This window comes from Chanodichthys erythropterus, chromosome 6, assembly GCF_024489055.1.
Source record: "Chanodichthys erythropterus isolate Z2021 chromosome 6, ASM2448905v1, whole genome shotgun sequence".
Taxonomy (NCBI): Eukaryota; Metazoa; Chordata; class Actinopteri; order Cypriniformes; family Xenocyprididae; genus Chanodichthys; species Chanodichthys erythropterus.
The window spans coordinates 2,646,126-2,665,000 of NC_090226.1; the positions used below are offsets into that span (position 1 = coordinate 2,646,126).

General features: G+C 34.8%; 3 protein-coding genes across 5 annotated transcripts in view; 1 reads left to right on the forward strand and 2 right to left on the reverse strand.

Annotated features, from left to right (window-relative positions):
* Positions 1 to 1,637: 1,637 nt before the first annotated feature.
* Positions 1,638 to 3,861, reverse strand: LOC137020943 (ADP-ribosylation factor 4-like). The gene is made up of 6 exons (XM_067387082.1): positions 3,221 to 3,861; positions 2,943 to 3,023; positions 2,739 to 2,848; positions 2,576 to 2,647; positions 2,360 to 2,485; positions 1,638 to 2,287 (listed from the first exon to the last, which is right to left on the reverse strand). The coding sequence occupies exons 1-6, from the start codon at positions 3,285 to 3,287 to the stop codon at positions 2,198 to 2,200; spliced, it is 546 nt and encodes a 181-aa protein (XP_067243183.1). The 5' UTR covers positions 3,288 to 3,861; the 3' UTR covers positions 1,638 to 2,197.
* A 324-nt stretch (positions 3,862 to 4,185) lies between these two features.
* On the forward strand, positions 4,186 to 8,269 carry arf4b (ADP-ribosylation factor 4b). 3 transcript variants are annotated; one of them, XR_010895309.1, is made up of 11 exons: positions 4,186 to 4,317; positions 4,565 to 4,645; positions 5,064 to 5,173; positions 5,261 to 5,332; positions 5,432 to 5,557; positions 5,630 to 5,745; positions 6,328 to 6,456; positions 7,127 to 7,182; positions 7,432 to 7,519; positions 8,023 to 8,087; positions 8,207 to 8,269. XR_010895309.1 is itself a non-coding variant. In XM_067387712.1 (7 exons), the coding sequence occupies exons 1-6, from the start codon at positions 4,251 to 4,253 to the stop codon at positions 5,714 to 5,716; spliced, it is 543 nt and encodes a 180-aa protein (XP_067243813.1). In that variant the 5' UTR covers positions 4,186 to 4,250; the 3' UTR covers positions 5,717 to 5,745; positions 6,328 to 7,112. The 3 variants fall into 3 exon arrangements, 1 of the variants encoding a protein (XP_067243813.1); XR_010895310.1 differs by having other exon boundaries at positions 7,435 to 7,519; XM_067387712.1 differs by lacking the exons at positions 7,127 to 7,182; positions 7,432 to 7,519; positions 8,023 to 8,087; positions 8,207 to 8,269 and having other exon boundaries at positions 6,328 to 7,112.
* Positions 8,270 to 12,493: 4,224 nt separating this feature from the next.
* The window catches only part of dennd6aa (DENN/MADD domain containing 6Aa), a 27,288-nt gene continuing 20,906 nt past the window's right edge, over positions 12,494 to 18,875 (reverse strand). The window contains exons 13-19 of the mRNA XM_067387716.1: positions 18,771 to 18,836; positions 18,489 to 18,553; positions 18,316 to 18,405; positions 16,200 to 16,253; positions 15,987 to 16,096; positions 15,708 to 15,885; positions 12,494 to 15,553 (exon numbers count right to left, since the gene is read on the reverse strand). Of these exons, the coding sequence (XP_067243817.1) occupies positions 15,422 to 15,553; positions 15,708 to 15,885; positions 15,987 to 16,096; positions 16,200 to 16,253; positions 18,316 to 18,405; positions 18,489 to 18,553; positions 18,771 to 18,836 (695 nt within the window). The 3' untranslated portion in view covers positions 12,494 to 15,421. The remainder of the gene's footprint in view (positions 15,554 to 15,707; positions 15,886 to 15,986; positions 16,097 to 16,199; positions 16,254 to 18,315; positions 18,406 to 18,488; positions 18,554 to 18,770; positions 18,837 to 18,875) is intronic.

An 18,875-nucleotide genomic window follows, 5' to 3' on the forward strand; every position in this document is an offset into this window, starting at 1 on the left:
AAAACAAACTTCTTCTTTTTTTTTTTTTTTTTTTTTACAATTTAAAGTTAGCTCACTTGAATGAAGTAAATAAATGTGTGGAAAATATGAGCAGCGCTTCTGAGCAATAGTTTCTGTGGTTGCCAGATCTTCACCATAAAAACACTGTGATAGTTAATATTGCAAGCATTTGGGTGTATGTGTTTGTCATGAAATTATGTTAATATTCCAAGCTAAGTGAGTAATTACATTTCTTACTATAAAATGTAGGCGACCGACATAACCAATCAGATGATGTAATGAACCTGAATCAGTTTCTCAAGCAACTGTAAAAACCATTAACATACTGGTCACAAACAGCAGCAAACCCCATCAGGGTAACACACAACACAATAAAATAATACAACAACAAAAAAACATTAAAGAGGTGGTTGATTATGATTTCACCTTTTTTTTTTTTTTACTTTAGTTAGTGTGTAATGTTGCTGTTTGAGCAGAAACAACATCTGCAAAGTTACGACGCTCAAAGTTCAATGCAAAGGGAGATATTTTCTTTTACAGAAATCACTACAACAAATGGCAGGTAGGGACTACAACGAGTGGTGACATCACAAACCCCAAAATTTACATAACCCCGCCCCCAAGAACACACAACAAAGGGGGCGGGGCCATGTTGGGCTGCTTTAGAGAAGAGGAAGAGTTGTTGTAGTAGAGTTTTGCATCATTTTACGCCGGACTGCTTCACAAACGAGGGTCAATTCAACGCTGGATTTGCACAAAAGATGAACATGACAGCACATGCTAGTGGATGAGTTGAATCAACTCCACAGCAACTACATACATTTATCCACTAACCATTCAGAAACGTCTAAAAGTTGTAACTGAGTCTCTCCATCAGTGTCGACTCCGGTTTGAACAATGTAAGGCTGAACACTGTCGTCATTTTGGCTGCGTGAGATTCTCCAGCTTTGTTGTTGTTGAGCTGTTAAAGCTCCGCCCTCTTCTGGAAAGGGGGCGGGGAGCAGCAGCTCATTTGCATTTAAAGGAACACACACAAGAATGGCGTGTTTTTGCTCACACCCAAATAGGGGCAAATTTGACAAGCTATAATAAATGACACACACATTCTAGAGAAACCAGAGACTTATATTACATCTTGTAGAAGGGGCATTATAGATCCCATTTAACTAAGTAACAAAACATGGCATAAAACTGATAACCAATAGTGAAAAAGATACAAATCACAAATAGGCCTTATGTATTGCTGTTAAATAAAGTAGGCCTATATATTCTAAATATTGTCTTTTAAAATATAATTTATTATCATATGTGTTACTTACAGCTTCAGGAACATGTATTACTTAGAAAAATTATATTTTTTTTAGGATGGCATCAGGTTGTGTTTAAAGTTTGGTGCTAGTAACTAAAGGTCTGATCCCAAATGATGATTTGATTACAGTTGTTACTCCGGGTGACGCGGGTGGACTGAACCTCTATAGTTAGTAAATTTTAAAAAAAAATTAGTTACTGAAAGTGAAAGGAGTATTCAAGACTTTTTTTTTTACAGAACAGCAGCTCTGTTTTTAATTGTGCAAAACATGCACTGTTTCTAATGCATTTTCTATTCTGTAATATATTTATTAAATGAGTGTGAAACATCATTTATTGGAGATACTTGATAGGCACAGATAAATATTACAGGTCGTTCTTTCAAAGTGCAAATACAACAGAAACCATACTAAAACATGACAAACTCTTTCAAAGTCGATAGAACAAAAATTAAAAAAAATAATAAAAAACAATTTTTTTTAAACAATTTAAAATATACAGTTTTAATTTAACATTAATAAAGATAATAAACAGTTTGAGGCTGTTATAATATATAGAGTATTCATTCAAGTACAATAGTGTATTTTTCAAGTATCGGTCCACAAAACCTCCAAAATAAAGTATTAAAGCAACCATGAAATCAAAATGGACAATTCTTGTTGTTTATGGAATATTGCACAATTTATTATAAATGATTTATCTTAAGTTATCCTTTAATCAGAATAACTTCCCCTCCCTCTTGCAGTGACATCTCTTCTCTTCTCTGATGACGAGTTTCCTGTAATCAAGTAATCAAGCCGCGCCCTATTTGTTCTTGTTCCAGAAGCCGCTTCACTCGGATATACGTCACAACAGGGAAGAAAAACTTCCGTTTCATGTCGACTTTGCTTCATTGTTGTTTGGACAGTTGATCCGAGAGCCAGTCCAGTCCTTCATATAACCCTGATCCTTGAACCGCACACGTGGGCTGAACGAACCACTGAGAGAGAGAGAGAAACACATGTGACCTCACACATCTGCAGCTCCATGAGTCTGTGTATCACTCACTCACCTGTCTTCCTCTCAGTGCGTGTAAACCCAGTCTCTCTGTCAGCTCGTGGACTGCCATGGCTTTGGGTAAATCCTGCTTGTTAGCGAGAACTAACAGAACAACCTCTCTCATCTCATCCTCTGCCAGCTGAAGAGGTTCAAGTGGGTTTAGACATGATGCACGAACACAATATCACATGTAGACTTGTGTAAATGATCTGATTATATATGCACTTACCATCATATTTAGCTCCTCTGCTGCCATTTCAATCCTGTCATGATCACTGCTGTCCACCACAAAGATCAGACCCTGAATCGTACAAACACACATGAATAAAACCACATTTGGGCAAATATACTAAACTGATTGTACTGCAGACAATTTGAATAGTGATAAAAACCTTAGTGTTTTGATAGTAATGTCTCCAGAGGCCTCTGATGACGCTCTGACCACCAACATCCCAAACCGTGAAGGAGATGTTTTTATATTCAACTGTTTCAACATTAAAACCTAAAGAGGAGGATGATGAGCAGTTAGACATGATATATAGAAAAAAACATTCATGCAGGAATTGATCAATTATGGCTTGCTTTGAGTTTCGCACCAATAGTCGGAATAGACGAGACAACTTCACCAAGTTTGAGTTTGTAGAGGATTGTTGTTTTCCCTGCTGCATCCAGACCAACTTGGAGAAGAAATATTTACATTTATTTCCACAATGTAAATGAACAAGATTCATATTTTGAATATTTACTAAAATAGTAAAGTTCACATATTAATATAGTCGTCATAGAGAAATAATAATTTGTTTAAAATTTGATAATATGAGTAAAGATCAAGTTTTTAAAACATTTAGAGGAAAAAACAACAACATGTACTCACCCATAAGTAACCGCATCTGTTTTTTCTTCAAGAGACGAGAGAAAATGTGAGAGAAGAAGACGCCCATTTTGAAAAGTGCAGATGAAAAAGCCGTTTTCTGTATTTAGTGAAAGTAAATGTCCAGAGGACGAGTCTCAGATTGTTAGTGTGATGTTGGTGTGAGTGTTTATATAGGCTTTTTTTTGCTTTCGGTTTGACTGACAGCTCAACACCGCCACCCTCACACAAGTCGCGCGCAGTTTCTGTCCTTGCAAATCCAACGCGTTCGATATGACGTCACCAACTGTTTATTTTATTTATTATATTTTTAATTTAATGTTCTTTTATTTGGATTTTCATTATGCTTTTTTTTTTTTTTGGCTTTATAATTATGTCTGCCTTTAATTTTGTAGTTTGCAATTTGTTAATATTGTTCATTTGATGCCTATTTTGTTTGTTTACTTGTCGAGTTTCAATAAATAAATAAATAAAAAAAAATCTTGTTACGATGTAAAGTTTAAAATCTCTTTAGCTGAATAAAGATTTAAGATGTAAATCTGATGAGGATCGTGCGCGTAATAATTTTACAAATAAGTTTAATCTACTGTTGCGAAGGGTTTTGATCCATAAAAATTGTTGTTAAATTGAAAATCATAGCTGTTTATCTATAAACACGTCGATATCGTGTCACTCTTAATTTATTATTTTTTAATAACCTAAAATACACATAATAAAACGATATTTAGCGATTCACTGATACTCTTTGATCACCAAAACTAATAACGGTTGTTTCTGATTATTTTGCAATTTGTTTTGACACGTGATACAGTTGGTGACGTCATATCGAACGCGTTGGATTTGCAACGAGAGAAACTGCGCGCGACCTGTGTGAGGGTGGCGGTGTTGAGCTGTCAGTCAAACCGAAAGCAAAAAAGCCTATATAAACTCTCACACACTCACACCAACATCACACTAACTATCTGAGACTCGTCCTCTGGACATTTACCTTCACTAAATACAGAAAACAGCTTTTTCATCTGCACTTTCCAAAATGGGCGTCTTCTTCTCTCACATTTTCTCTCGTCTCTTTGAGAAAAAAGAGATGAGGTTGCTTATGGGTGAGTGTATATATATATATATATATATATATATATATATATATATATATATATATATATATATATATATATTTTTTTTTTTTTTTTTTTTTTTAAGGATCTTTGATTCTTATTCAATTTTTGAACAAATATTTCTCTAGTACATATGAATTGATACGTAAAAATGTAATAAAACCTAAGAAAATATTCCAATTATGAATTGTGTGCATGTTAATTGTGGAATAAATGTAAATATTTCTTCTCCAAGTTGGTCTGGATGCAGCAGGGAAAACAACAGTCCTTTACAAACTCAAACTTGGTGAAGTTGTCACAACTATTCCAACTCTGGGTAAGAAAATTCAGGTCAAACAAATGTTTTAATACTTAAAGGGTTAGTTCACCCAAAAATAAAAATAATGTAATTTGTTACTCACCCTCATGTCGTTCTACACCTGTAAGAACTTCGTTCATCTTCAGAACACATTATAAATTAAATATTATAAAGCAATGAGAATATTTTTGGTGCACCAAAAAAACAAAATAACGACTTATATAGTGATGGCCGATTTCAAAACACTGCTTCAGGAAGCTTTGGAGCGTAATGAATCAGTGTATCTGATGTAATCAGTAATAAATCAGTAATGTAATCAGTAATAAATGACATTATTTTCATTTTTGGGCGAACTAACCCTCTAAGAATCAAAGATAGTATTACATTTCATAAGTACTGAATCACTGTGACTGATAATGACTCTGATTCTCTTTAGGTTTTAATGTTGAGACAGTTGAATATAAAAACATCTCTTTCACGGTTTGGGATGTCGGCGGTCAGGACGTTATCAGACGCCTCTGGAGACATTACTATCAGAACACTAAGGTAACAATGTGTTCAGTTCAAATATCATATATAACCAGCTGCTTTTAATGAAATGCACTGAACAAAGTGTGTGTTTGTACGATTCAGGGTCTGATCTTTGTGGTGGACAGCAGTGATCAGGACAGGATTGAAACGGCAGCAGAGGAGCTAAAAAAGATGGTAAGTCAACTATGATCATTTACACTTGTTCACTATAATCAAGTCTACATGTGATATTGTGTTCGTGCATCATGTCTAAACCCACTTGAACCTCTTCAGCTGGCAGAGGATGAGATGAGAGAGGTTGTTCTGTTAGTTCTCGCTAACAAGCAGGATTTACCCAAAGCCATGGCAGTCCACGAGCTGACAGAGACACTGGGTTTACACGCACTGAGAGGAAGACAGGTGAGTGAGTGATACACAGACTCATGGAGCTGCAGATGTGTGAGGTCACATGTGTTTCTCTCTCTCTCTCAGTGGTTCGTTCAGCCCACGTGTGCGGTTCAAGGATCAGGGTTATATGAAGGACTGGACTGGCTCTCGGATCAACTGTCCAAACGATAAAACGCTACAGAAGAAAATACACTAAATCAGTACTGAATGTATATATTATGTCTCCAGATTTTTCTATTTTTATTATGAGATATTCATGGAATATTATTATACATCTTTATATGTAATTCACTGTATATTTAATTTACTACTACACTCTAAAAAAAAATGGTTCTTCAGCGGTTCTTCAGCGGTTCTTTGGGGTGGTTAAGGTGCTATATAGCACCGCTACCTTATAAAGAACCAGTAAAGCACCTGTATGGTTCTTCAGCGGTTCTTCAGTGGTTCTTCAGCGGTTCCTTGCTGTGGTTAAGGTGCTATATAGCACCACTGCCATACAAAGAACCTGTTAAGCCTCTGTATAGTTCTTTAAAGGTTCTCTAACTCTCTTATTCTCTTAGTTTAGTTGGGGAAAGGATTAAAAACAACATTAAATTACAGTGTATTTTCTAAACATAACCTGGTTCTCAACCTTTTTGTCCCCAAGCCCCTCTACACTGTTAGTGAATATGGGTGTAAATTGGATTGCTATAACTATTTGAGTCTGATTACTTCGTCTTTCTGCGAATTGCTCTCAATATTATAGTAGGCTACACTCAACTGCTCAAATATCTCACTTTCAGCCAAAGGATAATTTCTCTTTAAGGACCCCGTGACAGACGGTTTTTTTTTCTGACGTCATGACTCACGAGACTTTCTGGAGTTTTCTGCTCGGCCGCCATTTTCTTTCCCCTGGACTCGGATGAAATAAGGTAGGTTGGAAATGTTTTAATTAATATACTCGAAAATGCAAAGGTTGAACATGTGTTTTAGCGGTTTAGAGTTAATTAGCGTTGTTTGTGAACATGAATACTAACGAAATCGTAACTAACCGAATTTTTGAATTTTCGCGGCCTGCAGTAACGTTATAAAGGTTAGCGCTAATTGAATATTTCTATTCTATACAAGATGTTGCATTACTTGTTTTATTCTATAGAAATGTATTGTTGTAGTGTTTGGACCATGTAAATATGTCTCTAAATAATTTTTAAAAGAAACGTCTCCTTTACCGTGTAAGCAGCGCGTGCTATTTGAAATGATGCGGGCAGGAAGTGCGTGGGGAGCGGGAGAGACGCTCGAGTCGAGGCTGAGGGGATCCTCGCATTACAATTATTGAGTTTAGGTTTTTAAAGTAATGTTTGTCAGTTCTTTTAGTTGTCCTTTTTTCACGTTAGCTCTGATTTGTTCGACCAAAATGACGAATAAAGTGTGTGAGTAAAGACATATTTAAGGCTTAACGTTACTTCATTTGACTAGCGCGAGGTGTTTTTTTTTTAGTAGAATGAAATGGCTGAGTATTTACACTACTAATTAATTACTTGTACTGCAGCAAACAAGTTTTTTTTTTCCATTTATAAACACTGATTCCCCTCTCCCTTTTAGGATCTAAAGCTCCTCAATGTTTGACGACTAAGGACACTTTGCAATAACTTTACATGGTAAGTAATTTCTATAAAAACGGCTATAATTGTTAATAGATAATATGAATTACCAATGTTTGACATGTTTGAATAAAATCCATCTAATGTGGTCTATTGACTTGAATGTCATCCTCATTAACAAACTTTAGACTAAGAATTATCCATTCCAAAACATTCATCAACTCCCTCTTATGCCATCTCAAATGCATGCGACTTTTTTTCTTGTTGTTTTGTATTAATTTTTTTTTTTTTTTTTTTTTTTGACAGTAGCCATTGACATTAAATTAATCACAGTTCCAGCTAAAAATCTTTACTGTTCTACTGAAGAAAAAAAGTCAACTTGGTTGGCCTGATGGTAAGTAAATTAACAGCTAGCTTTCATTTTTCGTGAAATATCCCTTTAATCAAGAATGATTAAATATATTAGGGTGTAAAGCTAATTTATTAATTGATGCATGTCTTATTTTCAGACTTATAATTATATATTATAAATTCATAATTTTAAATGAAACCAATGACTGATTCAGATGCATTTCTTAATTGCAAATCTGTAGTATTTTAGCACTGACGAAGGCCTGTGTGCTGAAACGCATTGGAAAAATAAAGAATTGATTTTTTTTTAGCTCCTTTGTATTTATTTATTTATTTATTTATTTATTTGTTTGATCCCTCAACGCCACAAGTGTTGCTGGTATTGTCCATAAATATATTAATTGCAAATTTGGCCAGTCATTAATATGAATTATTTTCTTTTTCTTGTCCTTTGCTATTGCATATCTGCAAAAATTTGATTTCCTATTACAGATTATTGTGCTTTTTTTTTAATTAAGAAAATTAATCACAATTGCTTTATCACAGGCTGAAAACATTCACCTGAGAGAAAGTCCTGAAGACCTCATCAAGGAGTACTTTCTGAGTTGAACGTAAGAATATTCTATTTTGGTTTATTTTCAGAAAAATAAGTCTAAATTTGTGTATTTTGTAGTTATGCTAGCAAAAGGTGACCGAATTTGTTTTTTTTTTTTTTATGTTTACTATTTAGGATAACCAGACAGATGATTGAGGAGCAGCTCACCATGGCGATGTTCATTATTTGGAAGGAGGGTGAGAACTTCATGAACCATCTGCTGACATTGAGGGAGTTAAAGTTTTGAATCAACTTACTTCAGTTACATCAGCTTGTGCCCTGCTTCTAGGTATGACATACATCATCAACCTGGCTTGTCCGAAACCCCTTTGATTTACTTTGTATGTATATGTTAGAGCTGCACAATTTATCGTAGAAAGGTCGCAATCTCGATTCAAACACCCACGCGATCCTACTTTATTAATGACAATGATTCGCCTGCGTCTGTTAAACCTTTGACAAAAATCCTACCGGAACATTCGGTGTTCATGCTGCCACTGATCCAGAAACAGCAGTTTTGAACCACACTGTAGTTATTCAAGGATTTGGTTATTTGATTTCTTTCACAAATATTAAAATTATCACATAAGTAATAAGACAAAAGTTTACAGTTAGGATATAAACACTGGACATCAGATAGTGATCAAAATAGAGAAAATCGAAACTAACATGGTGCTTCAAATAACTGTTGTATATAAATTACCTTGTTAAGCCACTAGGTGGCAACCAGTGACATTGTCATTGAATCATTCATTCAATAGATTGGATAAGGTTAAACCCTGATTCATCCAGTAGTGAAACAAGTATTTATTAATGAGCCATTAATATATTCAAAACCATTTTTTAAAAATAATTCATTCAAATTAAACATTTTCCGGCAATTAGAGTCCAGCTATTAATATTTTGCTAGAACTAGTAAATTAAATGTTATTTTTAGTTGTCTATTTAGAATCGTGGGAGAATTGCGATCTCTATTTGAAACCAAAATATCATGATTCTCATTTCATCCAGAATCCTGCAGCTCTAGTGTGTGTCTCGTACAAATGTGAAGTTGTATGAATATCCAGTTGTGTTGTTTGAGAATTGCTTTGATTTGTGCAAGGGTAATCACCTTTAAAGGATTAGTTTACCCAAAAATGAAAATTCTGTCATTAATTACTCACCCTCATCATTGGAGGAACAGAAACCTCTCAGACTTCATCAAAAAGATCTTAATTTGTTTTGAGTTCAGAAAAAGCATACGCATAAAATACGAAGTATACTTTGGGCTTTACACACAGTAATGAATGTTTAAAAAGCAAAACAAAAAAGTATTGGGTAAAAGCATCCCCCGTGTTATGTTAACCTAATGATGTTATTTTGTTGAAAGGCCTACAGTTGGAAGCAGCTGTTCTCCTCTTGCCTGCACTGTTCAAGGTGGACCTGGGGTTGCTGTTTGACATTGAGGTGAGCCATGAACAGGTGACTACAGTGTGTGAAGCACAATCTAATCAAAGCACGAAGTACTTATTGCACATTTTGTTATAATTTAGCTTATAAGGTTTGCCTTTCAAATAAATATGTGAAGATGGTTAATGCTATTATCCCCTCTTCTCCAGGGCCATGCTCAGACCAGCCCTCCTGTCGTCCCAACACCTAAGATAGTGCCTAAAGCCTGCAGGAGGATCATCTCATGCAGTATGACCACATTTTGTTCACGTTGGATGGCCAGTTAATCACAGAGTAGAGTGAGGACATCTTGATGGCACTGGGCCTCCTCCTGTGTGTATATTTTGCGTTTGGAATCGAATCCAATCCAGTGCCCTAAAGGACTGAAAAAGACACTGACCTTTTTGAAGTATGTTGTTTTGAAATTGAAGGATGCAGTCGGACTTCCTGTCACTGTAAAATGAGTGTACAACTCAATCTGTGAGTAGACTTTTGGAGTCAATACTCTCTCTTGCTCCCTTTCTTATGGTTTAAGTTCCAGTTTCTATATTTTTTTTGAAATCCCGAAGGACAAAAAAGAAACTGCAGGACTTCAGAGCATAACTCAGTATGTAAAAACAGGACTATTGTCTTCAAAAATGTACATATTTCAAGCTTGTTGCATTATTTTGTATAAAAGGGGAGTATAATGTGAGTTTATTTGCTGCTGAAAGAAATAAATTAAAAGGTTTTGAAAGTGTAATGTATTTTGTTTTTCAGTAAGCATTTAGTACATGATTTTGAATCTTTGAAGTCATGATTTGGTAAGAAATTATTAATTATCGTTCATAAAAGTGTAATTTAGAAGCATATTGACTCATCTACAGTAGTACCTGGCATGATAACGGGCCCTGCTAGCTCAAAAAACAATATATGGCACCTCTAATTTGACAAATGTGCTAGAAAACTATAAGAATAGGTGCTATATAGCACCAGAAAAGGTTCCCCTATCATAACGAGCCAAAGAACCACTGCTGGTGCTATATGGCACCTCTTATGGTTCTATATAGCACCATACGACAAGGTGCCATATAGCACCTTTAAAGATAGGTGCTATATAGCACCAAAAAAGGTTCCGCTATGATTACGAGCCAAAGAACCATTTTTGGTGCTATATAGCACCATTTTTCTTTAGAGTGTATAAAGGCATTTTTAAATTATTTCTTATTTTATTGTCTGTAAGATGTAAAGATGTATTTATTGACAAATTTTTTTTTATTTTTATTTAAAAGGCACAATATGTAAGATTTTTGGATTAAAATAAAAATAAAAAAAAAACACTAGAACAGTGTACATGTGTACTTACATTATCCCAGATATTTCCAAGAATATTTAAATCCAGAGAAATAATCAATTTTAGCCAGGAATTTTAACCCTGTCCGTGCGTCACCTATCAATGACATCATTTACACTCGATTTCCAGTTTTATGGACCATGGAACCCATGGAAACAACAAAGACGCTTTAATATGTGTTTTATTAGACAAGGGAACAACTGAATCACGTATGAAGAAAATGTATGTAATATAGCTCAACACAGTTATAATTTCAATATAATTTTCTTGATTTACCGCGAATACCATGACTAATATCAATCTAACTTATCACAGTGTGCAACAAGTGTCTCATAGCAGTCGCCGAGTGAATGCAGAGTAGCATTGTAACAACTTTCAACACAAAAATGTATCTAATATGATAAACAGCGCTGCATTACCCCACATACGCTTGACCGGAAGAAGCAGAAGCGTTTGTCTGCGGCATAATAAAAGTCCTGTAGCTCTCGAGCGTGGGTCACGCTCGTCTCTCATTAGCAATCGCTCCAGCGGCCTTGTTTCACTCCAATACCCGTCTTAATACTATATAGATAGTATCTTCTCTTTGGAGAAGACGTCACAATTACGTCACTTGCAGCTGCGCGCGCATAGTGGTTGCAGAAAAATAGCGGTAGCAATTGAAGGAAAATGTGCAAAATCCACAGAATAAGAGAAAAACATTTTGTTATGCCTCTGGATGTTGGAATCGGAATGCAAAAAAATTGTCTTCATTTTTAAAGAAAACCATCGTTGAAAATGTCCTTTGAAGCTAAACGGAGACGTTTCACAGACTATTAAAGCAGGAATTTGAAACAGAGAACTGCATATGTGAATATTATGTAGACTTAGAGGACATATATACATAGCAGTTACAGCATGAAATAATATTTAAACCTATAACATTTTACATAGACAACTTTTAAACAGTCTATAAAATTTGTATTTCACAATTCTCACTTTTTTTTCTTGCATTTGCGTGTTTATGACTCCCAGTTCGGCCATTATAACTTGCAATTGTGAGTTTATTTCACAATTCTGAGGGGAAAAAAGTCAGAATTGCGGGATAAATTGCAATTCAGAAAAGACAGGATAAGGGTATCTCACAATTCTTCTTTGTAAGAAATGTGAGATATAAACTCAGGTTTGCGAGAAATAAAAGTCATAACTGTGAGATAATATAAACTCGAAATTAACTTTTCTTTTTATTGTTTTATTTCGTGGCTTCCATAGACTGCTACTGCTCAACTGTAATTTTCTGCAACCAGGTAGGCTCCGCCAATAAAAAATGTCATCACTGTTTGCAAACACCAAATTCGTCTATAGTAATGTTAATAAATCTATAATACATTACCTCATCCATGAATATGATTTCTGTCCGAGTCTCGTCATCTTCTTTTCCGTTGGCTGTAGACGTGAAGACAAGACTCCCATGATTCTGCAAATTCAAGTTGTCATTTTTAATAAGCGACCTCTAGCGGCGAAAATTATAGATTGTGCCTTTAAAACAGACCAAACTACAATCTACAAACTGTTTTTTCTCTTAAAACAAAGTCCAAAATAAGAGCAAAATAAGACCAAAATAACTTTGTGCTATTTCTATTTTGGCACTAAAATATACTAGAGTCGCACCGATACTAGAATCAAAAGAAACAGATTTATACCCAACACAGATTCATTATTGACATTTATTTACACTTGGAAAAAATATACTTGTTCTTCATTAAGGGGTAACAGAACAATAAAATACTTTCTAGGGAAAAGCTATTGTTGGTTACAGAAAAAAATAAAATAGTGGTTAAGGGTTTGATAGAAAAATATTGTTTATGCTGACTGTGGTTCGATGTACATGGTTTACAAAAACCATAATTTTCCATTTATATCATTCTATAATAAATCACCACAGCAACAAATAAAACACCCTGTACAATAACTACCAATATAAATGAGCAGATCAAAAATACAGATGTTAGAAAATATCCATCAGTATAACAAACAGGCGTCGTGTCAAAAGCAGTTCATTATTTGCGTATTAGAATATCAGAATATAACTCTTTAAAATTCAAGCATGTTAAAATAGGTTGTTCTTCAAATATAAAACATGAATGGTTGCCCAACAACCAGTTTACACAGGCCTACTGTCATACAGACCCAGATTCATGTTCAGGAATTAGTGTGGTCAAAAGTACAGATTGCGATACCAAATCGGTACTAATATTTTAAAAATGTGACGAACGCTGTTTGGGCGAATTCGTAAACACCTCTGATTGGCCTTTATGTTCGCGCGCTCGTCACCAGATATGTCTGTGATTGGCTACACTGATCAATGCACGAGACCGTTTGAATTTAAAAACGGGACCGTTTAAATTTGAAAGTGGGACCGTTTGAATTTGAAAGAGGGAACGTTTGAAAGCGGGACCGTTTGAAAGCAGTAGCCAATCACACATATTTCCGATGAGCGCGTGAACACAATTGCCAATCAGAGATATTTACGAATCCGCTCAACCCGTCACATTTTTAAAATGTCAGTACCGACTTGGTGTCGCGGTCGGTACTTTTGACAACGCTACAGGAAATAAACATTAAACAACATACGTAAGGCGTCCCATGAGTCCAAAACAAACCAGCATAATCAGATAAAGCATTCATATGGAAAACAGTGTCAGTTAGAGAGTGAAGTTATACAGAAGTGTGACGGTCTTTGGTTCTTCACCAGTTTGTCTTTCTAGCTCAAGGCACACAACATAAAGTTTGTATTTCCATCTTCAAATATCAAACATGGTTGACTTCATGGAATATGACCAGCTGTAAAACACAAGCCATAAAAATGTGTTTTTGAGGAGAACGTCTTCTGTTGCTCTACACGTTCCACTGTTAAAGTGCAAATAACAGCTCTTTCTAAAGGTCAAACAATCATATTTCATGACATTAAAGCACTCATGTACTCAAAAACAACACACTTGGTCCTAAAAAAAGATCGATCAAATCAAACTAATCAGAAAATGAAAGGCACAAAGAAACTGCAGTATTCACCTTTATCGGTCAAGCAAGTGTAAAGAAAAGCTGTATTTGAAGACTATATCGTGTGTAAGTATCATTTTCTGAATGATGAATTATATATGATATGATATTGAATTAGAAGGAAGACCACAATCTCAGTGCGGGAAAGTGACTAGACTAGTTCAATCGGTTTAACCAGCGACCGGTGAGGAAAGGAAAAGACAATGGCTATTTTCCCTTTTGTGGTTAGTCAGCTTATGAATTAAAAATAAAAATAAATACATGTAAAACTCCACTGCTCTTCGTTGGGTTTGCCTTCATCATGAGAAATAGACATCACTGCATTTGTGCTGTAGAGTTAATGTCGGGCACCTGCGATAATGTGCTAATTTACCTTGTAAAGATGAATTATACTCACACTAGCGTCCTTCAACATTTATGTTAGTAGTGTTGGTGTCTGTTAAAGGGGAAATAAATCTGCCTCTTATTGCAATATCACGATTCAAAACAGTGAATTTCATGAAAACATTTCCAGGGAACATTTCGCCCCAAAATATAACGGAAAAAAATATATAAAAGCCCATTTTTAGACCTTTTCATTTGATGACATTTTCTTGATAATTAAGTACATTTCAGCATAAGTTCTGTAATGCATCATTTTGAGTTTCTCAATATTCATGGTGATTCTCTATAACAATGATAGAAAAAAAAACACTAATAATATTTAACAATTGAATACTTTATAATTTAAATAATGTCATGTTTTTCATAGTACAGTAATGAAAATTAGATTTGGTGTATTATAATAATAAAAACTGGGTTTAAAATGTGTTTAATTATCATGAAAATAATGCCACGGGGCTAATATATGTACACACGCATATATATATATATATATATATATATAAATTCATAGAATTAGAATATGCTTCATTTTCTTCATGCAAAATATAGTTTCTTAATTCCTCCTCCATTTAGGGGTGAAATATGACCTGATTTTCACAAAAATAATGCCACAGTGTATATATATACATATATGCCACAATAAAATGGTCTTAAAATAGGCTTCATTTTCTTTATGTAAAATATTTCTTATTCCCTCTTCCTCATTTTGGGGTGAAATATGACCTGAACATGTTTTCGACAGGTTTCATGAATGATGATGTTCTGGTGTCACAGCACAACCATTTAAATATTTCCATTATAGAGGTGAACATGAATCCGGCCCATTCAGCTTCAGATCCAGATCGCTTTTTCCTGATTCCATCGTATAAGTATCTTCATGTTTAAAATCAGCGGGAATGTTAATCTCACACAGTGAGACTTACAGCATTCAGACCGTAGCACATGTGCGTCATTCCTGCCATCATTCGCCCCTCACGCGCTCAGTCACTTCCTGTGCTGTCGTCTGTGCTGTTTTTGGCAATGCCAGCATTGTCCGTTCAAGGGCACTCAGATCCGCAGCAACAAGTGCACTTGGAGGAGGATCCAGCAGAAATCCATCACACGTGTGGAAGTTCGTGTCTGTTAACCCCGTATGAGCCGCAGTCTGGTCCGTCAGCGTTGGCTGATGGTCAAGGGCTCGGCGGTTTATGTAAGATGCCCTGCAGGTCCTCTGGAAGAGAGAGTATGATGGTCTCGATATGGGACTGTAGTTTGGGCAGAGTTCCTGGTTTGACAGGAAGTTGATCTTTCTCGGCCTGAGTCTGAGAGACAACAAGGAGATTAATTACAATCAATGTAGCTGTGTTTTTTACGCAGATTTTACATTACAATTTACTATTTTTATGCAATATCCCAGAGTTGCATAAAAATAAGCGTATGGATGCATAGCTGATGAGATGTGCTGAACTGAAGTACCAGTTTCTCCTTGAGTTTGAGCACCAGATCGACCGTCTCCACCTCCGTGTGTTTCTGTATCCGCAGCTGTAGGTCTTCCTCACAGAGCGCCTCCAGATGAAGAGCTTCCAGCTTCTGCATCATCTCCTTCCTGCGGTTCCTGAACCAGCCATCGAAGTTCGGAGACCTCAGGAACTGTCTGCGCGAGACCAGAACAGATGAAAAGAGTACAGATGCATTTAAAGTGCTGTATATATATATAAAATCATACATATATCAAATCTGTGAGAGCTGCTGTACCTGTAGAGGCCGATCCAGTCTCCTTTGAGTCGTGAGGTGAGCTGAGGTCCGGCCTTCTCCAGGGTTTTCATAAACTCTTCCTGGTTGAACGGCCGCAGCTGTGGAGGACTCTGGGAAATGAGAGAAGGAATATTGTGAGTATCCTTAAAAGTTGCTAAATTGATTCATCTAAAAGGAAAAGATCTGAAAAATAAAAATAAAAATCTGTCCTACTTTCCAGGGTGAAATGCTCTTCTGTAGAGGCATTAGACTGGCCACATAACGCTCCTGCAAATCAAACATATAATATTATAGTGATCGAGCGATATATCTGTTTACCGATATTTTTCCCGATATTTAAGCATTTTTCCATAATCGGGTATCGGTTTTGTAATATCGGATTCGCCGATTTTACGGCGCCATCTTGTGGCCGTTTTGAGATTTCCGCAATTGCAGCCCGGGCGTCTGAGGAGATCAGTCAACAAAAACTCAGTGCACAGGTAAAGTATTTGTTCTACTTGGTTTGCTTTAATTAATCAACTTTATTTAACATAACAGATATGCACAAATGAGATCTGAGACATAAATTCCTGATATAGTTCATTTATGCAACTTGTTTCTAAACAATTGAGACGAACTCATTGAGTCACGTAGTGTAATTCGTCATGTCCTGCCCCAATAAAGACGTAACTTTACATGAATTAAATAAAACAGACGTGAATGAGTGCATGTTGAAAATAAAAGCTGAATTTAATTCTCTATCTGTTGTATTTGCTCACCATTAGTCTAGAAGAAAAAGTTCGTTCATATTGCTTAGCAACTGACGGATGATCAGGAGGCTTAAGCACGGCCACTGAATGAAACTTTTGACAAGATTATCTTGTTTAAACACCCTAGATTATATTATCATTTACTACATAACAGTTATTTCGCTAATACACATATAAATATAGCCTACCGCTTTGTGGAAATTAATTATTTATTATCTCCATGCGCGATCGCGGTTGATTAAGTTAAAGTTAAACAGCACTTGTCAGTTGGCATTTCATGATTTAACGTTAGATTAAATTTAGATCATAAAATGCCAACTGACAAGTGCTGTTTAACTTTATATAGTCTCGGAAAAAAAAGTTCGTTCATATTGCTCAGCACCTGAATGGGTTGATGATCAGGAAGCCTCAAGCACGGCCACTGCATGAATTTTTTGACAAGATTATCTCGTTTAAACACCCTAGATTATATAATCATTTGATTTACTACATAACCATTATTTAGTTAATTGCACTTTAATGTTTTGGACTCAGACCCCTCTATTTATTTGTGAATAAATATAAAGTTTTTTTTTTGTATGCAAGGAGGGAGTGATTGTTATAAAAAAAATGGTTTGTTCAGCTCATTTGTGTTGTAATAATTGTCAAAAACAGAAGTATAACAGTAAATAAATATCGGTTCTGCATATCGGTTATCGGGTACATAAACATGCAAATAATCGGTATCGGTTATAAAAAATCAATATCGGTCGATCACTATAATATTATATCAAACATTTACGGTCTGGAAGTTAAGCATGAGACTTCATCATTTTAGCATGTATTTACCATGTTTTTAAAGTGTTATTTATATACCATTATACAATTTTTTCATGTTTAATTAGCTTTTATTTATTATTTGTATTGTTTTCATTTCAATTTTAGTAATTTCATTATGTGCTTGTCAATTTAATTCATTTTTTAATATTTCTATTTAACTTTAATTTATTTTTATTTCAGTTTTAGTAACTTTAGTACCTCAACTTGAACTAATTTTAGTTAATTTTCAAGACAACGTTTCTATTATATTATTTTTTTTTAAAGCTTTTCACCTAATATTTGTATTTAGCTTTAATTTATTTTTATTTAAATTTTAGTTTTAGCAATTTTAGTAATTCAACTTACACTTATTTATTTCAAAGGCAATTATTCAAATTTTTGTTTACATTCTTTAAAGTTTTTCCATCTATTTATATTTAGCTTTAATTTTTATTTAAATTTTATTTGTAGCAATTTTAGTAATTGAACTCAAATTTATTTTTTCCAAGGCATTATTAGATGAAGTTTTTCATCTAATATTTATATAAAACGTTAATTCATTTTTATTTAAATTTTAGTAATTTTACTTTAACTTAAACTTATTTCATTTAGTCTCAAAGGCAACATTTCTAATATTTGTTTCCTTTTTTTTTTTCCATCTAATATTTTAAAAAAAAAATTTATTTCAGCTTTATTTCAAATGACAAAAGCGATTTCAATAGTTGTTCAGGACATCCCATGGCGGTTGTGAATGTCATTTATATTGTATGTAAAGAATGTACCAGTGGAATGATGAAACTCTGTGTAAGTTCCAGGAAATATCGTCGAAGAATTGCATTCTGGGCCGCTGAAGGACGCTTCTGTTGAACACCCTGATGTTAACCACACAAACACTGAATTAATACATCAGCTTGAATGTCTGAGCAGTGATATAATACACCAGAGAGACTCTCACCTTCTGGAGCTGCTTGATAATGTCCTCGTCTTTGTTCAGGAAAGGTTTATATGCAGTGTAGACACCTGAGACGAACAATCCTTCAGTTACTTTACTTTACAAACGCTGAGCTTTATTTATTCTTTTGTTTTTGGAAATTTACAGTTTGGGGTTTATCAGTAATTCAGACATTAACAGAAGGAAATACAAAGACTAAATACTTCTGATTGTTCTGAATAAAACCTACATGAATACAAACATAATAATGAATGAACTCATGATAGTTTCTCTTTTAAGTCTCACCAGGTTTGGAGTCCAAAGTCTTCAGATTTTTTAGTTTCTTCACTTTCATCTGTTTGGCCATCTCTCCTTTAAAAAAAAAAAAAAAAAAGAAGAAGATATTTATAA